This window comes from Camelus dromedarius, chromosome 27 (assembly GCF_036321535.1).
Source record: "Camelus dromedarius isolate mCamDro1 chromosome 27, mCamDro1.pat, whole genome shotgun sequence".
Classification (NCBI taxonomy): domain Eukaryota; kingdom Metazoa; phylum Chordata; class Mammalia; order Artiodactyla; family Camelidae; genus Camelus; species Camelus dromedarius.
This window is the reverse complement of record NC_087462.1, coordinates 17,366,495-17,385,807: the sequence shown is the minus strand read 5'-3', so window position 1 is coordinate 17,385,807 and position 19,313 is coordinate 17,366,495. Positions and strand designations below refer to the sequence as shown.

Below are 19,313 nucleotides of genomic sequence, written 5' to 3'. Positions count from 1 at the left end.
TCTGGGCTCTGGGTTCTTCTCCCCGGGGAGCCCAGCCACCCACAAGTCTGTCCGCCTGCCAAGCCAGTCCCATCAAACTCAACTCCTGAAAAGTGAAATTCAAGGCAGAGTTCGCTTTCCTGCCTGGAGCTGGCCAAACCACCCACTCCTGCCCTCTGACTGCGAGCGGGGCTGAGGAGAAACCACCCAGAAATCGCACGGCGGTGGCCACCAGGCCCCGGCCAGGAAGCACACCTCCAGGGCTGGAAGCCTGGCCCTGCTCCCTCTGAAACCCGTAAGGGAGGGTCCTTGCTCGCCTCTTCCTAGCTTCTGGCGGTTGCCGGCAGTTCCTGGCATTTCTTGGCTTGCAGCTGCATGATTCCAGTCAGTGCCTTCAGTGTCACATGGCCTTCTCCCTGTGTCTGTCTTCACACGGCTGTCTTCTTATAAGGACACCGGTCATACTGGTTTAGCAGCCCACCCCACTCCAGTGTTAACGTCATCTTCAGCTAAGGCCAGCTGCAGTGACCCGTTTCCCAATTAGGTCCCGTTCTGGCATACTGCGGGGGTTAAGATTTCAACATATATTTTTGAGGGGACACAATTCAATCCATGACACCTCTTACTAGTCAGAATTCTGCAAACATCACCTACCTCTTCATACAGATGCTTCTCCAGCCTTGACGCGTTGTCTGTCTGCTCACAAAAAGAGCAAAGGCTGGCAGAGCTGGCCGGACAGGAGATGTGAGCTGCCTGTGACCCTACACCTAATGCATGGCTCTTGAAATCTCCTTGACAGCCCTGCCCTCCCCTCTCCCCGCAAGGTCTCCAGTGAGGACAGAAGAGACTTTAGCCTCTTTCCCGCCCTCCATCCACTCCATGAGCAACCCCTGCTCCCTGGACCACCCCCCTCTTACCCCACTTCTGTGCAGTTCTAAGGCTCTGGGGAGAGTCAGAGAACCTCATTTCAGGAAAATAGGCAACCCTATGGTTTAAGAGCTTTGGAAACCTACCCCTTGTCTGGATCTGAAGAAATGACCTTTTTCATGAATGCCAAGGGTCAAAAAAAAGGAGTCATTTTGCTCTGCCTCAAGAGCTCAGACCCGAGAACCCACCCCTCCTAACCCCTGCCTTTTGTAGGAAATGTGATGGTGCCGTTTTCAGGTCATAAAGGGAAGGAGGTTAAGCAGGATTCTAGGACCACAGAATTCCACCTCCTATTTGTTTAGTTGTGTTTTTTAGCTAAATCCCAAGTCAGAGCAGTCTCTGAAATGGCGAGAAGCCCAGAATTCGAGGTCTGAGGCTGAAACCCAGGTTCACGGATGGGGTGTTCACCCCTGAGGAGGGGGGACGGGCCACAGAGAGAGTCCCTGAATCGCTCATTTCATCAGACACTCACTCCCACCTGCACCCTCCCAGTGCCCCGCACTCCTCGTCTGCCCAGCCCTCATCTGTTTTGACTTATTTTGCATGCCTAATCCTGGGGACGTGGCCAAGGTCAGGCAGAGAACAGGTGTTGAGGTTTTTATCCAAGAGGTTTAGCACACCGGAGACAAGTTAAGGAAACGCGTCATGCTGATCTACAGGGTTTTAAGCCAAGCTCACCAGAAAGCCTCCATGGGGGAAGAGAGGGGTCCTCGGCCCCATCCCCTCCTCCCCCAGAAACTGGAGGGGGCTCAGAAGCAGCAGGAATACTGGGAATACAACAGGGAGAAATGGCATCCCTGTGGAAAGGTTGAGGAAGGGGGTGGTTTTGTTTAGAGCTAAATCCAGTTAACATGTTCGGAGCATTTTCTCCTCGCTGTGTACCCTGCTAAACATTTTACTTGTATGATCTCATTTAATCCCTACAATCGCCTGGGGTGGATAATGCCACCAGTCCACAGGTGAGGAAACCACGATGCAGGATTTAATTCCCGGGAAACCGGGCTGCAGAGCTGATCTTGGCCACTGTGGCCTCTCCCGCTCCCGCTAGAAAGGCTGCCCTTGAGTAGAAAGCCGCAAAAAGCACGGGGTTTGTTACGCTGTAGGGCGCCCACAGAACAGCTGATGGAAGGGCCACACAGGAGACAGCTGGAGGAGTGTACGCTCCGCCCCGGAAGCCACGTCCAGCTCGGGGAGGGAAGGAGGGGGAGGAGGAGGCATTGCTGGTGGGAGCTGCCCCCGGGGCGAGGCGGGCAGCCAGGGCCAGGGAGACGCTGGGAGACAGCCCCGAGACAGCGGGCTGGATGAAATGCCCCCTGGGCTCCTAAGGGCCTTCCAGTTCAGGACCCCAAGGCCCCGGGTGTCCAAAGTACCGTCTTGGGCCTCCATCCGGGGGAGAAACCTGACTGGTTCTCCTTCCCACCCTGCACCTTTCCCTCTGCCGCTCCAACTCCCCCCCACCTCCCGGACCCCTGGCTCCCCTCTTCCCCACCCACGCATCCCCCGAAGCTGCTCCTGCCCCCTGGGCTTCGAGGGGCAGCGGTGTGAGATCAACCCGGACGACTGTGAGGACAACGACTGTGAGAACAACGCCACATGCGTGGACGGGGTCAACAACTATGTGTGTGTGTGCCCACCCAACTACACAGGTGAGGTCCCGACACCCACCTGCGCCTGCGCGGGCCCAGGGGGGCAGTGGGGCCGGCGGGTCATGTGCTGGAGGAATACCGTTTTCTTAGCTTCCTCCAAGGCCTCCACCTCCTTCCTTTCCTCCGGTGGACAAAGACTTGAAGCCCCCAAGCCCCACACTAGGCCACGAGGGGCTGCCCAGAGGCCCTCTCTCTTCCCTTCGCTTCCCCACCGCCCCCCCAGCAGGTCACTAGCTCCTTCCCACCTGGAGCGGGTTCCCAGGGCCCTTTCAGCTCTCCGTTCGTTGAATTGGTGTGCATCCCTTCCCCTGGGAACCCCGGAGCCCCAGCGGTGGCTGAGGCCAGCAGACAGGCCCTTGCACTGTGGCCGTGCTTTGTTCAGGTCTGGTCACCTTTCTCTGGAAATCTGCATTTTCCAGACACTCTGCCAGGAGCTGGGGGTACAGAAATGAGCAAGACAAAGTTCCCTCCCATAATAACAAGTGTAGGGAGAGAGATGTATTCGACAGAATGAGAACATAATACCGGTAAGCCCAGGGGTTGGTGGGATCACAGAGGACGCCAAACCCTCTGGAGAGTAAAGGAAGGCGCCCCACAGGAGGCGCCCCCTCAGGGTAATCTCTGTACCCGCCCACCCCACAACACAACACCTTTATCTTTTGTATTAAGAGCCGCTAATGAGGACTTTACATGTGCTGTAAGATTGTAAAGCAAAATGCCACCAAGTGGTGTAAACACAGACTTTGTTCTAAGATCAACCTAAAGTGGCATATCTCAAACTGGAACTCCATAAATTCTATGAATTCTTCAAAGAAGAGGGTCCAAGGGCAAAAAAAAAATTGGGGAAGCACTGCATATAATAATAACCCTCTTCTCCAAGCAACATGATACAAATTAGCATGTTAGAGGTTCCCATGATTCTTGCTTTAAAGAAAGCCATTTAACTTTGTTTAACCCTGCAGGTCCCAAACTCATTTGATCTCAGAGCTTCCCTCCTACCCTACCCGGAAATACCCTTGCCAACCCAGACAATATGTGTTCCAAGAAACGTATTTTGAGAAACGCTAGCCAAAGGCAAGAATGCAAATAAGGATGGTGCGGCCCAGGGACTCCTACACCCTAGCCTATTGGAATCTGATGTCAAGAATGAGGTGGGAGATGGGAAGGCGTGGAGGATGAATAGAAGCAGTCTTGATGCCTGCAGAGAAGGAAGCCAAGTAGCCCCCACTGCCCCTCAAGATCCTGTACCTTGATGCAGGCCTCCAGCCCAGTAGCCAGATATCCCAGCCTAGCACACTCTTGGGACCACAGGGGTGTGCCGGGACCAACTGAGAAAAACATCTATTCCACTTAATCCTAGGCCTCCTGGGGTCCCAGAGAAGGCTCAGTGTGGGAGAAAGTGCAGGGACACCTGCTGAGAGTCTGCCCTCCTTATGACATACATCTTCCGTCTCCCAAGGGTGGAACTGTTTAAATTAGCAACAAGCAACTCTTTCTGTATGCAGAACATCGCATTAGCCACTAGAGGTACCGAGCAGTCTAAGCTCTGCCCTCAGTGACAAGAGCTTCTGGTCTTCCTGAGATGAGAGGAATCATCATATAGAATTAAGTCGTTGGTCCAGAAGAATCACTGAGAACCAGAAGAGAGTAAAAATCGCAGCAGAAGGCATAGGAGCTCAGAAGAGGCTCTGGGCAGAGGAAGGACTTGAACTGAATTGATGGTGGGCAAATGGTCAGGGGTGAGGGGAGATGGGATTATGCAAGTGGTCTCCTGCCCGTGTCTGCAGCTGACCGGGACGCACTCCTAGTTTGTCATACTTGGTTCCTGAGAATGGGATGTTGTGGTTTTGTCTGTCCCAGAAAATACCAGAAGTCCCACACAGAGATCACATCTCTCTGGGAGATGAGGAAGAGGAGGAGGCTTATAAAACACATAGCAGCCTCTGTGGTCCCGAGAGGCTGGGGCAAAATGAGGACAGGGTGGGGGTCAGCTTGTCCCCAGCACAGCAGAGAACAGACCCCAGGGCTGTTGTCGGTCACTCATTTACTCCCCAGCCACCCTCAGGACCTTCCTCCACCCTGACCCCCCGGAGCCATGGTCCAGGCAGCCTTCTTCTGTTCACACCTGCCCTCTGAGAAAACTTCCCTGGCTAGGAGTTTGTTTTCCTAGATCACTTTCCACCTGACTTGACCGGGTGGAATTTGAGGACACCCAAAGCTCAGAGATGCACCTGCCAGCGACCTCACCGCTGCCAGCCCCTCTTACCGCCCACATTCCGGGAAAACTTGCAGGTGCTGTGAGTTTTTCAGGGCTTACAGGCAGGCCTAGATCCCTGGGTATTTATGACCCACCCATTTGGCATTGTCTGGCACTGTGAACTTCAAAAGGAATGTATCCAGAGACCAGAACATCGCATTCCTTTCATGTTTTCTTCTCTGAGAAAATCCAAGAGGCTTACTTATCTGTACCAGGTGGAAGGTGCTGCTAAGCCATGTCTGCTCCTCCGGGAAGCCTCTGGGCTTCACCGCGTGTCCCCGGACTCACACTGACAGCTCTGTGTTGTCATTGCCTGCTTATTTGTAGTCTGCCGCCCCTCCCCACCCCCACCCCCGCCACAGGAGAGAACAGGACCAGGTCACTGTTGTGTCCCCAGCACCTGGCACAGTGCTGCCACACAGGAGGTGCTCCATAAATGGTGTGTGGAGTGAAAAAAAAAAAAAAAAGACGCAAGCACCACCCAAGGTCATGCCCATGACCTCCTGACCTTCTAGCCAGTACCCTGCCTGATGCCTGGGTTCTCTGCCCACCCCACCAGGTGAGCTGTGTGATGAGGTGATTGACCACTGCGTGCCCGGCTTGAACCTCTGTCAGCATGAGGCAAAGTGCATCTCCCTGGACAGAGGATTCAGGTAAGGCTCATTCATGCCCCAGCACAGGGTCCCAAGGACTCGGCTCCAGCAGTCTGGGTTGGACGCAGAGGCTCTGGGCTCCCTCCATATTATTTTTTCTCTCTTTCTCTCTTTCTGCCTGTTACTTACCTCTCTGCTGTTACCGTGTCATTGTCTGTACCTCTGACTAGTCATGGTCTTAATTCTCCAGTCAGTCTTTGTCTCTTTGTGGGTGTTTCTCTTTCTAAGCCTCTGTCTCTGTCCTCTCCTCTCTCACTGTGTGTGTGTGTGTGTGTGTGTAGAGAGATCCCCTTCCCAGACCTCTCCCCCTCCCTCCCTCCCTCCCAGCACAGCTCTCGTTTCTGGAGCTGGTATAGTAAGGCAATCCCACAAAGGAAGCCAAGTCCCAGGGTGTTCAGTCTTCTTCCCCGTGTGCAGCCTTCACAGCACTCTGCCCTCTGGCAAGTGTGCCAGCTTGTGCACCTGTGTGTGTTGGGGAACACGGGTGGGAGTGGAATGGGGGGAGGGAGCGCTGGCAGAGCTGTCCCATCTCCACGGCGAGCAGCCGGGCCTGTAGGAGCCAGGGCTGCACCCGAGCAGTTCTAAGGCTGGGTGGAGAGGCCGCCTCAGGAGAAGGTACCAGTTCTGGAGCCTCAGAATCAAATGGCACCCCTGGGAGATCACCTCTGGGCTCTGTCCCCACCTCCTCCCATTGCTTCTTTTGGAGAAGATCTTGAGGCCCTCAAGTCCTGGGTTTTCTGACCTGGTGGGGACATCCCAGAACCTTTTGGCCAAGAACACTCTCCTCTACCCCCAAGGCTGCCCTCCGCACGCAGCTGCCTCCCCGCTCCCCAGCAGGCTCTGTCCAACACTGGGTGGTAGGGGTGAGGGACTCTAGTACCAGGGAATCAGGGTTTGGAGCAGGCAGGGACCAGAGCACCTGGGGGGACCTCAAATTAGCCCTCGGTAAAGGCACCCGAAGTGATCCCACAGGGTCACCCCTAGGGGTGAGGGACGGGAGCTCGGTGCCCGTGCTGGTGAGTCTTTACAGAGAATCCCAACCAGCCTTTCATCCGGTGGCATCTCCAGCTTCTGGAGCACAGATGCTCAGGCTCTGGTCTCCATGGCCGCAGGAGCTGTCATCATGCTCCATCTGTCCAGCTCTCAGTCACTGCAGAGAGCTCTCAGACCTCGGGATCTGGGACTATGATTCTACACTGCAAAGCTTAGGGCTTGGTGGCAACCCAGGATCTTAGGAAGCCCCAGACTGCTGACATCATTCTGACATTTTTCTGCTAAAAATCACAGAATCTTAGCAGCTTAGCACTGTGGACTCTTAGATTCATAGTCTTCAAAACTTGAACCTGTGAACTCTTAGAATCCTAGAGTCTAGGAATTAAGGTTCCCGGCTGCTATCTCCCAGCTAGCCCCCCTACCAGTGCCCACATCCTCGCTGTGGGAGGGTGGTGGGCACTGCAAGAGGTCTTTGAGTCCCTCCGAGGCCCTTGCCCTGGACCTGGGGGAGGGAAGTTTGACACAAAACAAAGGTTTAGAAGAGAAAGAATTTCTGATCCCTGAATTCTGGTTCTGAGTGTTGCTGGGGTTTGGAGGAGAGGGGAGAAGAACCTTCTGGAGCACAGAAGGAAGCCCTGCTACCCTAGGAGGTGGGATGTGAAGTGACTGCTGAAGGATGCCTAGAACTGGGGTGGGTTGAGAGAAGGAGGGGGACCCCACCCCACAGGAGGGAGAAGAGTCTAGAGAAGGTGAGGGCGAGAGGGGACCACGAGCACATCGTCTTGTGTTTTCCTCTCGCCTTTGGACATCCCGAGCCTAGAGGAAACCACAAAGCCAGGGAAAACGAGAGAGGCACGCGAGGACCTCTGGCATCAGAGGGAGCACAGGGAGCTGCGACCCTTTGGTCCTGCACCCTCCTTCAAGTCTGCCTTATCTTCTCCCGTTCCCTCAGAGATGTGCCGGGGGGCCTTCAGGTCATCGAGCTACCTGAGTCTGAGTGAGGGTGAGGGACACCACTGCCCGCCTTTCCCACTCCGGGATTTGACTTCCGATCGGGGCTGCTTTTTAACCGAAGGCAGAGCCAAAGGGAGGGAAGACATGCTTAAAACACAAACTTGGACCCAAAGCCAAGCTGGCCAGGCAGACAGGCAAAGTGCTTTGGGTGTGCCCAGGGAGGGGCAGTGGTGCTCACTGGGCATCTGAGCTCCGCAGAATGGGTGGGATATCCTTGGATGGAAAGAGATCAGTGACATTCGCTCCATGCTGACGGGGCAGCAAGCTCAAGGATGCTGGCTTGGACAAGCACACCCAGCACGAGGACTGGTCAGAAGTGGTCCAGGATGCAGGTCTGGGATCGGGGTGCTAAGGACCCCTTGAGTTCAAGGGCAATGTAGAATAGAAAGAAACCAGTATAGCTTTCAAAATCTTGAGATAATACATTTATGCACAGTGTCTCTTAGAATCTTGAAAAGGTCCACAGGCCAACTCAATAATGTTGATTTTTTTTTAAATTAAGATGCATGTAAATCAAAAGTCCCTTCTCCCAATGCAACATTTTATAATTTTATCCCCCTCCCCTGCCATCACCATAACAACTCACATCCCCAGAGCAGGTATCAGGGACATTAACAAAAGAGACATGAAGTCAGTGCAGCCTTTGCCCAAGTTTGAAGGTGTTTGTCCTCAGAGATTTCCTGGTATGCTGTCCAAATGAGGCCTCAGCTGCGCAGGACAGATAGTACTGAACACAGAAATAATCATATACTGAAGCCCTGAAAATGATAAGGCATGCTGCCCATAAACACTGAAAACAACAGTAGCAGAAACCAAGATGGCAGTGGCCAGCCGGCAGTGAGCGCTCCCTCTGTGTCAGGCACGGCGCACTGCCTCATCCAACACTCAGCAACCTTAGGATGTCGAGGCTGTTACCCACCTTCCCTGTGGGGCGGAGGCGAAGCAAGGTGGAGCACGCAGCCAGCACACACATACACAGAAAGGGATGCAGGTCAGTCCGGGCCTGGGTGATTCCTTAGCTGACTCCAGAGACTCCCGATGTCCTCCCTGGAACCGAGGCTGTGACTTGGTTACTCCCTCTTGTCCAGAATCAGTAGGTCAAATGCATACCAAAACTGTGTAAGCCTTACACTGTGGAAAAACAGCTGAGGGTGAAACGTTTTGAGGACCACGGGGGATGCAGGCTGCACCATCGGATGCTTGTCTTTAGCTGCTGAGGAAATGATGTGCAGATCTTTGCTGTTGGAGGTGAGGTCCGTGATCCAGCAGCGACAGCATCTCATGGGAGCTGGTTGGGAATGCTGATTCCCAGGCCCCGCCCAGATTCCCCGCATCAGAAGCTGCACTTTAACAAGATCCCTGGGTGTTTTGTTTGAAGAGCGCAGGTGTGGAGAGGGCTGTAGCATTGGGGAAAAAAAGGAAGGCTGTCAACACATCTGCCTTCAGACCTCCGCAGCTTCAGCTGTGAGTGAGCGTGGCTTCCCTGGTTCCTCAGGAAACTCTCCTCCGTAGCCTTGAACTCCATGCTTAACAGCCTGAGTTTTACCCTGTACGTGGCGAGCAGCGACTGTTGCCTTGGAGAAGCGCGTACAGCTTGAGTTGCTCTGCGGGTTCTTGTTAGAATTCGGGAGACACAAACACAAATGCCGTCCGGGGCCGGGTTTACCATTAGCAGAGGCCTGGACCGAGGTGTGTGAAGCCCATGCCTCCACAAAGGCATTCCCGATCTGTTTCTTTGAAAGGGTAGGAAGGAATGTGGGCGAAGATGTGAAAGTTTGCACCTTCTGGTGCAGAAGTAGGTTACATATTTCAGATTTAGCCATCAAATAAGCAAAGGTTATTACAGGTCAGATCATGCAGATTTCACAGCTTTGGGATACAGGCCCAGTAAACCCTCAGACTGGCGAACTGCTCCCCTTCCAGGGACACCCCCACCCCCTGAGTATCTTCCTTTGCTGTGAATCCATAGCACACACCATGTTATGCCAACCCCAGAGATGCCAGGATCGAACTGCGATTCCAACCCACTTCTCTATCTGTCCTAGAGAGGGAGGAGGGAGGACCATCCGTTTGTCCCAGTGTTTCCCCAGTCAGGCTCCTTTGTCACAGAAGTATTCCAGGGTCTCACTTCCCACTCCACCTCGGCCACCTGCACCACACCTCCCCCTGCCCGTCCGTGGTTCCTCCTGACTTGGACAGGCTGTGGGTACCATTTACACTCTGCCAGACAGAATTCAGCCAGGGAGCCCAGAGGGGTGTGCAGACTCCAGGCCCTGCAGGAGGCAGAAGAGTCGGGAAGCCTTTGTATTCCTGTGTGCCTCAGCCCCTGGGAGTAAGGTGGTCTATGGTCTGCTTCTTGCTAGGACTTGGGCACAGTGTCGCCCCGGACAGAGGAGCCCAGAGATGCATGGTCTCGGGGAGGCCAGCTGCAGCAGCCTTCCCTGGCCGGGTTGAAAGCTGGCCCAGCAGGGATGCGGTGGAGATGCCGGGCTCCTCAGAGGGGGCAGGGCAGCCTGCAGAGCCTGGGTGGGGCCAGTATGCCCATCCTCTCACCTGGAGATCAGGAGGCAGTTATCAAGGGTGGGGGCATTCCCCCTTCGTATCCCAGCCCAAATCTCTGGGGGAAAAAAGCGAACAAGCAATAGGGTAGACTCCAAGGGAGCACCCACAGCATCACGTCTCCATCATCCTTGTCAGCACCCTCTACGTATCACACTGATTACCCAGTGTGGATCTAGTGCCCCACACGGGCTGTATCACTCAATTTTTAAAACCACCCTAAGAGGTGGAGTTACTGATCATCAGTTCCTGTTAAATGTGAAGAAACTGAAACACAGAGAGGTAAAGAGCGGCTGATAACACTGAGAGCAGGGTCTGGCACACCTAAGCGTAAACAAAAGATCATTAAGCTCTGGGGGCTTCAGAGAAGTCGCAGCTCTCTCTCGGAGTCCTGGTTTCCTCCTGGCATTGGAGGGGGACAGACCCTCCCTCGCAGGGTGCTGGGAGGCCTCAAACATGGCGTTCCATGAAAGGTGCTTAGCCCGGTGCCTGGCTGAACATCATTAGTTCTGAGTAGACAGTGGCAGATCCAAGCCAGATTTTGTGTGTTGCAGCCCTGCGCTCCTCAGCCTGGCTCCTGACACAAGATGCCCCAGGTAAGGCAGGCAGACGTAGGCTTGCAGGGACCAGAGGCCCTGGACAGCCCATGAGATGGAGTGTGGGCCTGGCTTTAGGGAGCCTGCAGGAGTTGAGGGAGCTTGGGTACATGGGCAGGTAGGGGAGAGAGGAGAGGCTGCCTGGAGGCCAGCAGGGCCACGGAACAGCCTCGCTCTGCTCTGTTCCAGGTGCGAGTGCCCCCCTGGCTACAGCGGGAAGCTCTGTGAGGTGGACAATGACGACTGCACGGCCCACAGGTGCCGCCACGGGGCCCAGTGCGTGGACGCGGTCAACGGCTACACGTGCACCTGCCCCCAGGGCTTCAGGTATGGTGGAGGGGCCCCTCGGGAAGGAGCCGGGCAGGGGGCAGCAGGCTGGGGGCTGGTGGGCCCAGCAGCCCAAACCCCAGGTCTCCATGGTGCCTTCATTCCCCTAAACCTTCTTCAGCCCTAGCAAGTCCCAGCACAGACGTTGTTAACCCCATGCTATAGATGGAAACGAGAGCTACCCAGGGCAACCGCGTGGAAGTTGGACTTAGGGTCCAGCTCGTGTAATGACAAGCTTGGGTGTGGTTCCACCTAATGGAAGATGCCACCATTTTGGAGCCCAGCTTGCAAAGCCGGGGTGGTAGCCACATGGCCACACTAGCTGGAAAACAAACGTTATGGTGCCCTGGGGAGGAGGGTGTAGCTCAGTGGTAGAGCACATGCTTAGCATGCACGAGGTCCTGGGTTCAATCCCCAGTACCTAAAAAATAAACAAATAAACCTGATTACCTCCCCCTAAAATTATCAAGCAATCAATCAATCCATCCACCAAGGTGCCCTAATGGCAGAAAAGTGGAGGTGAATGGGAAAGTTTGGGGTCAGTCACTGGAATCCGTGAAGTCAGGAGGGAAAGGGGGGATGAGGGACACTGGCCAGGTGGTCTGATGTCTGTGAAGTATGTGGAAGGGGTATGTGGGTTCCAGCTCTAGCTCCCACACTGCCTGGAAGGGAAGGGCTCAGTAGGGCCTGGGAAGAGGCGGGGACCGCACCTAAGGAGGGGTCAGACTGCAGGACAGTTGTGTGTACATCAGTCAGTACTCATGGATGGCCTGAATCCAACTGTGCAACTTGGTCACAAGCCTTGGTCACAGGTTCTGAGAATGTGAGCCTGGGAGAAACCAAGAGTTCTCAAGGCAGTTGATTCCTAAGCCTGATTAAGACCATCTGCATCAGAGGCTTGTGAAAGTATGAGTTTCTGAGGCCCACCCCAGAACTACTAAATTAGAATTGGAAGAGGGGGAAGTGGGCAGAGGAGCTGGAAATCCACACTTAAAAAAATTTTTTTATTGTGGTAAAATGCACATAACACAAAAGTTCCCATCTTAAGTGTTTTTCAGTGTACAGTTCAGTAGTGTTAAGTACTTTCATATTGTGCAACCATCACCGCCATCCGGCTCCAGGACTCTTTTTATCTTGCAGATCGAAACTCTGCATCCAATTAAACAGGAACATCTCTCCTGTTTCCCATCCCCAAGCCCCTGGCAACCACCGTTCTACTTTCTGCTTCCAAAAGTTTAACCACTCTTGGTATCTCATATGAGTGGAATTAAACAGAATTGGTCTTTTTGTAACTGTTTATTTCACTTAGTATAATCTCCTCAAGGTCCATCCATATCGTAGCCTGTGTCAGAATGCTCTTCCTTTTTTAAGGCTGAGTAATATTCCATCGTGTGTATATACCACATTTTGTTTATCCATTCATCCGTGACTGGATGAGAATCTGCACTCAACAAATTCATCACAGGCGATTCTGATGACACTGAAATTGAAGACCTGTGCTCCAGTCCAACCCCGTTACTTTAAAAATGGGAAATCTGGGCTAACCGAAGGAAAAGGACTTGGCCCATTCAGTGGCAGGGCTGGAACTAGTCCCAGTTCCCATCTTGTGCCACCTTCTATGTTAGCAGCTCTTTGGCCCAAATAACCTGATGTCTCCTCTCACCATCCCCCTGCCTTTCCTCCCCCCGTTCTCCTTACCTCCCTTCCAGTGGGCTCTTTTGTGAGCACCCCCCGCCCATGGTCCTGCTGCAGACCAGCCCGTGCGACCAGTACGAGTGCCAGAACGGGGCCCAGTGCATTGTGGTGCAGCAGGAGCCCACCTGCCGCTGCCCGCCGGGCTTCGCCGGCCCGAGGTGCGAGAAGCTCATCACCGTCAACTTCGTGGGCAAGGACTCCTATGTGGAACTGGCCTCTGCCAAGGTCCGGCCCCAGGCCAACATCTCCCTGCAGGTGCGCCCCACCCACCCTGCCTTTGGAAGGACCCCAGCGTGCCCCCAAGCTTTGGTTGTTCCGAGAACAGCTGGGATGCCCCAGATGGTAGCAGTCCTGCCCCCTTCCCTACCAGTTGTCAAGGACAACACTCAGCTTTGGGGGATCTGGACCAGCTCTGTCCAGAAGGCTCTGTAGACAGCAGCCCCCCCTTCCAGCCTCATTCGTTCTTTTCTCTAGGAAATATTCAACTATTATATGCCAGACACTGTGCTGGCAATGGGGATTTAGTGGTGGACAAGATAGGCAAAGCCCCTTGCCCAGGGAAGGATGACAGGAAAAGGAACAGTGACAACCCCGGGTGTTGTGGGAGCATATAGGCGGGGCAGTGATCCCAGCCTATTGGGAAGAATCAGGGAAGGCTCCCTAGAGGCAGTGACAACTAAGCTGGGATGTGAAGGATGAGTAGGAGTTTGCCTGGAAAGGGGTGGGAGGGTGAGGGGCTGACAGTGCAGGATCAAAACAGGGTGCATTTGAGCCTGAGAGACGGCTTGTGCAAAGGCCCAGAGGCATAAGCAGGCAGGACATTTTTCAGAGAACAGAAAACCATTTGGTATGAACCAAATTCTTTTCCAGCTAACTTATTTCAGATTCCTTACCTGGGGGCCTGAGTACAGTTATTCCAAACTGCACTTCTGGGTGACATCAATGCTTTTGGGGGGGCAGGAGAGAAGGGAAGTGTGTGATAGAGAAAGCAGGCCCCTGCTCACAGGCTTGCTGGGGAGGGGCACCCCCGAGACACAGCTAGAGGGTGCAGGCCAATAAGTGGCCCTACCCTCCTCCTGGTTATGGCCACGATAACCCAGGTTTCAGCCTATGTGAGAACGTATTCATTCAGCAGAGATCCACTGGGCATCTATACCTGCCAGGTACCATTCTAGGCACTAGGGTTGCATAGATGCACAGAAGTTCACGACCTCACCTTGTGGAGCCTACAGCCCAGTGGACCAGCCTCTGAGATGGGAGTTGACCCCCAGCACACACAAGAAGGAAGCTCTGGTTGACATCACCACCCCCTCCACCACACCTCATCACCCTCTTGCCTTCCTCCCTCAGTCCTACATACCCAGGGACCCAATTGTTAGGTCCCAACTCATCAGAGCAGCACCCAGTGCCCCAGACACCCCGATGTCCTATTCAGCCACCTGCTCCATATCTGCTCCTTCAGCTGCTCCTGTGCCAGGCGGTGGGGGCCCACAGGCGGGTCAGAGAGCCCCACCGCTGCAGCCCAGGGCCCAGGGCAGCAGCTTCTGAAACCGGTGCTTCTCAGCTTTGGCAACACATTAGAATCTCCTGGGGGACTTCTTATCTTTGCCTGGGCCCCACCCCTAGAGATTTGCACGTAGTTGGTTTGGGGTGAAGCCCAGACAACTGGTGTTTTAAAAAAATTCCCCGGAGGATTCTTAACACTGTGGCTAGTTCATAGTAAATACTGAATTAGATAGTGGTGCTTAGTATTTTGTCTATAATTATTATTATACTTTATACAGAGAGACTAAGGCCCTGAGAGAGAGGCCAGATTAAAGCTCAGGGCTCCTGGCATGCATATGTGCATATAATTATATGTGATACATGTCATGTATAAATATACAGCTATACACACACACGCTCTTACATAAAAACATAGTAGCGCACCATGGGTGCTTCATAAGTATTTGCTGAATTGCTCGATCAGCATTCACTAGAGGCTTAAGAATAGGCCCTCCTTGCGGAAACTTACAGACGAGATTTGGAGGAGGACATAAGGACATGAACTCGGATCCGGGGTTCGTTCAGAGGATGCCACGTGGGAGAGGGCTCTGTGAGGTGGGGACGGGGAGGCGAGGCCTAAGGGGAGCCCTGACCCTCGTGCCTCTCTCCAGGTGGCCACTGACAAGGACAACGGCATCCTTCTCTACAAGGGGGACAACGACCCCCTGGCGCTGGAGCTATACCAGGGCCACGTGAGGCTCGTCTACGACAGCCTGAGCTCCCCGCCAACCACGGTGTACAGGTGAGGACCGCGGTCCCCCCTCCACTGCATGGGCCCCCGCATCCTCCCGCCTGCTTCCAGCCCAGCAAGGAGACGCCGGGTGCCTCTCCTCCCCACCACACACACTCTTTCCGCTGGTACCCAGTGGTGGGTGGGAGCCAGAGGAAGAGCAGGACAGGAAGGGAGGAAGGCAGAGCCTGTGGGGAGATGACACCTCATTACCATAAGATAAATGGCCAGCTGGCTACTGGGCTGGAGTCTGTGCTCCAATGGGGACGAGGCTGCTTAATGAGATGCCCTTTTCAAAATGTCATCCTAATCTTTCATTAGTTTAAGGAAGAAAACAGGGGGAGATTAGCATGTAACTGAAGGGGAGGAAATTCCAGGGCACTGAGGGCGCAGAACTACTCCTTCAGTGACTTTCAAACCGTTCTGAAGGACGCTTTGTCCTAAACTTCCGTCTTTCCAACCCTCGCCCTGATTTCTACGTTACCAGTATGTCAGCTGGGCTATTACCTAACACGCTGCCTTCCGTCAGCGTTAAATCTGCTCCTTTCTTAAATTTAGCTTCATCTTGAGTCGTATCATCTGTGAAATCACAGTCCTGCTCGTTCGATATGTTACATTTTTTTGTCTACTCAGTAAAAAGAATTCTAAACTATTAACATTTAAAAATTATTTTTAGTTATATTTTTGTGATACTTATAAAAGTAACTATTCAAATGAGAAATGATTGTGTTACACTTAAAATCACATAAACCCTCCTGGGAAGGAGAGCCGTTACTTGGGGGAAAAGCACGGGATGTGAGAGAGACCCCCATCCAGAGGCCGGCCGCTCCCCTCTGGAAGCAAAGAGCACATTTGACTGGGATTCTTGAGGAGCGGCCCTGTTTACCGGTAACTAGATTCATTCTTCAGTCAAAACTTCACACAGAACTCAGTAATGCTAAATCCACGGAAACAAAACTGCCCTACAGAGCTGGAAGGAGCCGTTTCCTCCTTCACACACAAAGGCCCCCCAATATGCTGGCAGCAAACCAGTTGTAAACCATTGCTCAGACCAGGGTCCTGGAGGTGAGGTCCCGGGGCAGCACCCGGGAACCTGTTAGAAATGCACACCTTCAGACTTCCCCTCCCCAGGCCTGCTGCCCAGAGCTCTGGGGGCAGGCCCAGCCACCTGCTTTAAGGACCCTCTGGTGGATTCTGATGTCCAAGTCTGAGAAATACCAGCTTACCCATGAAGCCTTCCTGGAGGAGGAGGCATTTGGTGGGTCTTGAAGAAAGGGAAGAATTTCTGTGAGTAGAGAGAGTAATGGACGAGCAGGCTGGGAGGACAGCAGTGACAAGCCTGAGGGACAAAGAAAAGGAATTGACCAGAGTAGAAGGTTCCCAGCAGAGGGTGGCTGGAGGGAAGACCAGCTGGGTTAGGACAGTCAGGGACCATGGACATCCCAGTGGCCTCAGAGTTTCCTGGAGCCAGGGCCTCCTAACATGTGTCCTGGAGCTGCTGTCCGTGGGTGAACTAGAGGGGACAGAGAGCCCGCGGGCAGGGCCAGAGCAGCTTGACGCCAAACATCGGGCTTGGACAAGCTACCCCACGTCTTCCCTCCGCCTTCTCCCTGGTGGACTGTGGATGAGCCTCCGGGGGTGATGCTGAGGGCTGGGCGTTGATGGTGTGCTTGGCCTCTATCAAGGACAAGAAGGTGACAGCTAGGTCGGAGCAGCTGGGCTCTGCCCAGAGCCTGGGGACCTCCCCCAGCAGAGCCCCGCCCTTCCCACTGACGTTAGCTGTTGGTAGGGGTGGTTTGCTGAAGGGGTGACATTGTTGGTAGGAATGCTGGAACACTGCTGTGGCCTAAATCAGGGCGGGAGGAAAGAAATGGGAACCCGGAGAATTACCATCTCCAGTCCTTGTCAGGGAGTCAGGTGACAGTTAGCAGGTGGTCCTCAGGAGGCCCCCACGCCCCTTCTGTTACCCATGGAAGGGACCAAGTAAAGGATGTCCTTGCCTAGGTCTTCATGCCAAGCCTGGTGCCAGATATTTAGTGTCCTTCAGCTCTTAATCAGAGGGCCCAAGTCTCCAGGAATCTCGTATTAAAAATGGTTTTCCTTCCAAATACTTTTCTCTTAGCAGCCCTGATTCTGCCCTAATAGCACGCTCTTTACCTCGCTCAGAAACCTCTCTCAGGCATCTCGTATGGGCCGGGTCCTGGGCTAGGCACAGGGACCACAGAGCTCAGCAAAACACAGTCCAGAGAAGAAGGCAGATGTGTAAATAAGCAACTGTCGCAAGAGCAGAATAAAGTAAGTCTCGCAGGAGACGTCGGTGCATGCTGTGGGGACCCCAAAGAACGAGCAGACGGTTCTGCTTAGAGAACCAGGGAAGGCTCCCTGGAGGAAGAGGTAATGTTTGAGCTGAGAAGTGAGGAGGCTCTGGGCAGGGGGAGGCCCCATCAGTATGAATGGAAGCCACGCTGGGAGGGGCTGGGGTTAGTGGAGCACACGGGCCAAGCTGAGCAGCAGCCAATGGGACCAGGAGGCCATCCAGCCTAAAAATGAGACCTCCTCCCCAGAGTCACAGCAGTGACCTCTGGCCTCAGCCTCAGAGCCAGGGACGGGGAGGCAAACCGAGGCTGATCTCATCAGGGGAGCTGGCAGCCTGCAGTCTCCTGCCCGCTGCACCCCAGCAGGGACATACAGGCCTGGAGCAGCTGGGTTCCGTGGCTTCCCTCGTGCGGGTGCCCAGCTGGAGTCACAGGTGGTGAGGTTCTATTCCAGGCCCAGGAGACATAACACAAAAACCCTACTGCACCCTACCTGCCCCTGAGTGGGGACAGACTGCACTGTTCCTCAGCTCCAAGACTTGTCTGAGGAGCCAGCTTACCTGCCTGCAAAGCCCAGGCGCTGAGTGGGGTGTCAGACTTGGGAAAAGTGGGTCTCAGTGGGGAGTGGTGGGGACTGTGGCAGCCTGGAGGGCACCGCTCCAGCAGAGATGCAGCTGTGTGGGAAGGCAAGTTCTCAAGAAAAGCCAGAAAGTCAGGGTTTCTATGTGAAATACCTCAGGGTTTAAATGTTGGCCATTTTAAAACACCCCCGGAGAGGATCTTTGGCGAGCAGTGCATTCTCCCTCCATCCTAATGACCACAAACCCATCCATTGCCAGGTCTTTTCTCACCTGATCCTTGTCACAGCCCAGGGCAAGCATCCTAACTCCTGTTTTAGGGATGGGAAACTTGATGCTCAGGTGAGTCCTTGGCCCAGAGACACAGAGGCCAATGAGTGGCAGAGCTGGGATTCAGATCTAGGCCAGGGCCCCACCAGAACCCGCTCTCCCACATGCTAGGGCACGGAGGCTGGGGCCTAGAGATGGAGCGTGGCTGTGCTCTGATGGTCCAGGAGTGCGGAGTTGTGTAGTGCGGGGATGCGGTCTCAGGCTGCTGCCTAACCTGCATCCCAGAAACTCTTTGTGAGGCTCTGTCACCACCTAGTGGTCACACCTCAGCATACAGGTGAGCGTGCCCAGCGCAGAGGAATGACCTTTCGTCCCACAATGGTGCAAGGTCCTATTCCTTGGGAGCTTGGATTTGACTCTGGCCTACACCACCTCCACTTTAAGACTCTGGGCTAGACATCTTAAATCTCTGAGCCTTGGGTCTCATTTCTAAAATGGAGCAAAAAATTGTACATCCTGCCTGGGTTTGTTTTTTTTTTTTAGTCGAAGTATATATAGTCAGTTACAATATGTCAATTTCTGGTGTACAGCATGTTTCAGTCATACATGTACATATATATTTGTTTTCATATTCTTTTTCATTATAGGTTACTACAAGATTTTGAATATAGTTCCCTGTGCTATATAGAAGAAATTTGTGGGGTTTTTTAGTTTATTTTATATATAGTAGTTAATATTTGCAAATCTCGAAATCCCAATTTATCCCTTCCCATCCTCTTTCCCCCCGGTAACCATAAATTTGTTTACTATGTCTGTGAGTCTTTCTGTTTTATAGATAAGTTCATTAGTGTCTTCTTTTTTTTTTTTTTTTTTTTTTTTTTTTACATTCCACATATGAGTGATATCATATGGTATTTTTCTTTCTCTTTCTGGCTTACTTCACTTAGAATAACAATCTCCAGGTCCATCCATGTTGCTGCAAATGGCATTATTTTATTCTTTATGGCTGAGTAGTATTCCATTGTATAAATATACCTCAACTTCTGTATCCGGTCCTCTGTTGATGGACATTTAGGTTGTTTCCATGTCTTGGCTATTGTATATAGTGCTGCTATGAACATTGGGGAGTTCCTCCAGGATATATGCCCAGGAGTGGGATTGCTGGATCATATGGTAAGTCTGTTTTTAGTTTTTTGAGGAAGCTCCAAGCTGTTTTCCATAATGGCTGC

The 19,313-nt window shown here is 53.3% G+C and overlaps 1 protein-coding gene across 3 annotated transcripts in view; it reads left to right on the top strand.

The window, feature by feature from the left end:
* SLIT3 (slit guidance ligand 3) overlaps positions 1 to 19,313 on the top strand; it is a 610,825-nt gene that overhangs the window by 577,702 nt on the left and 13,810 nt on the right. For 2 of the 3 annotated variants that reach the window (XM_064480085.1, XM_064480086.1), the window contains exons 28-32: positions 2,413 to 2,557; positions 5,374 to 5,462; positions 10,814 to 10,951; positions 12,661 to 12,901; positions 14,803 to 14,933. In XM_064480085.1, the coding sequence (XP_064336155.1) occupies positions 2,413 to 2,557; positions 5,374 to 5,462; positions 10,814 to 10,951; positions 12,661 to 12,901; positions 14,803 to 14,933 (744 nt within the window). Of the gene's footprint in view, positions 1 to 2,412; positions 2,558 to 5,368; positions 5,463 to 10,813; positions 10,952 to 12,660; positions 12,902 to 14,802; positions 14,934 to 19,313 lie in introns of all 3 variants that reach the window. The other variant, XM_031438258.2, reaches the window with a different exon arrangement.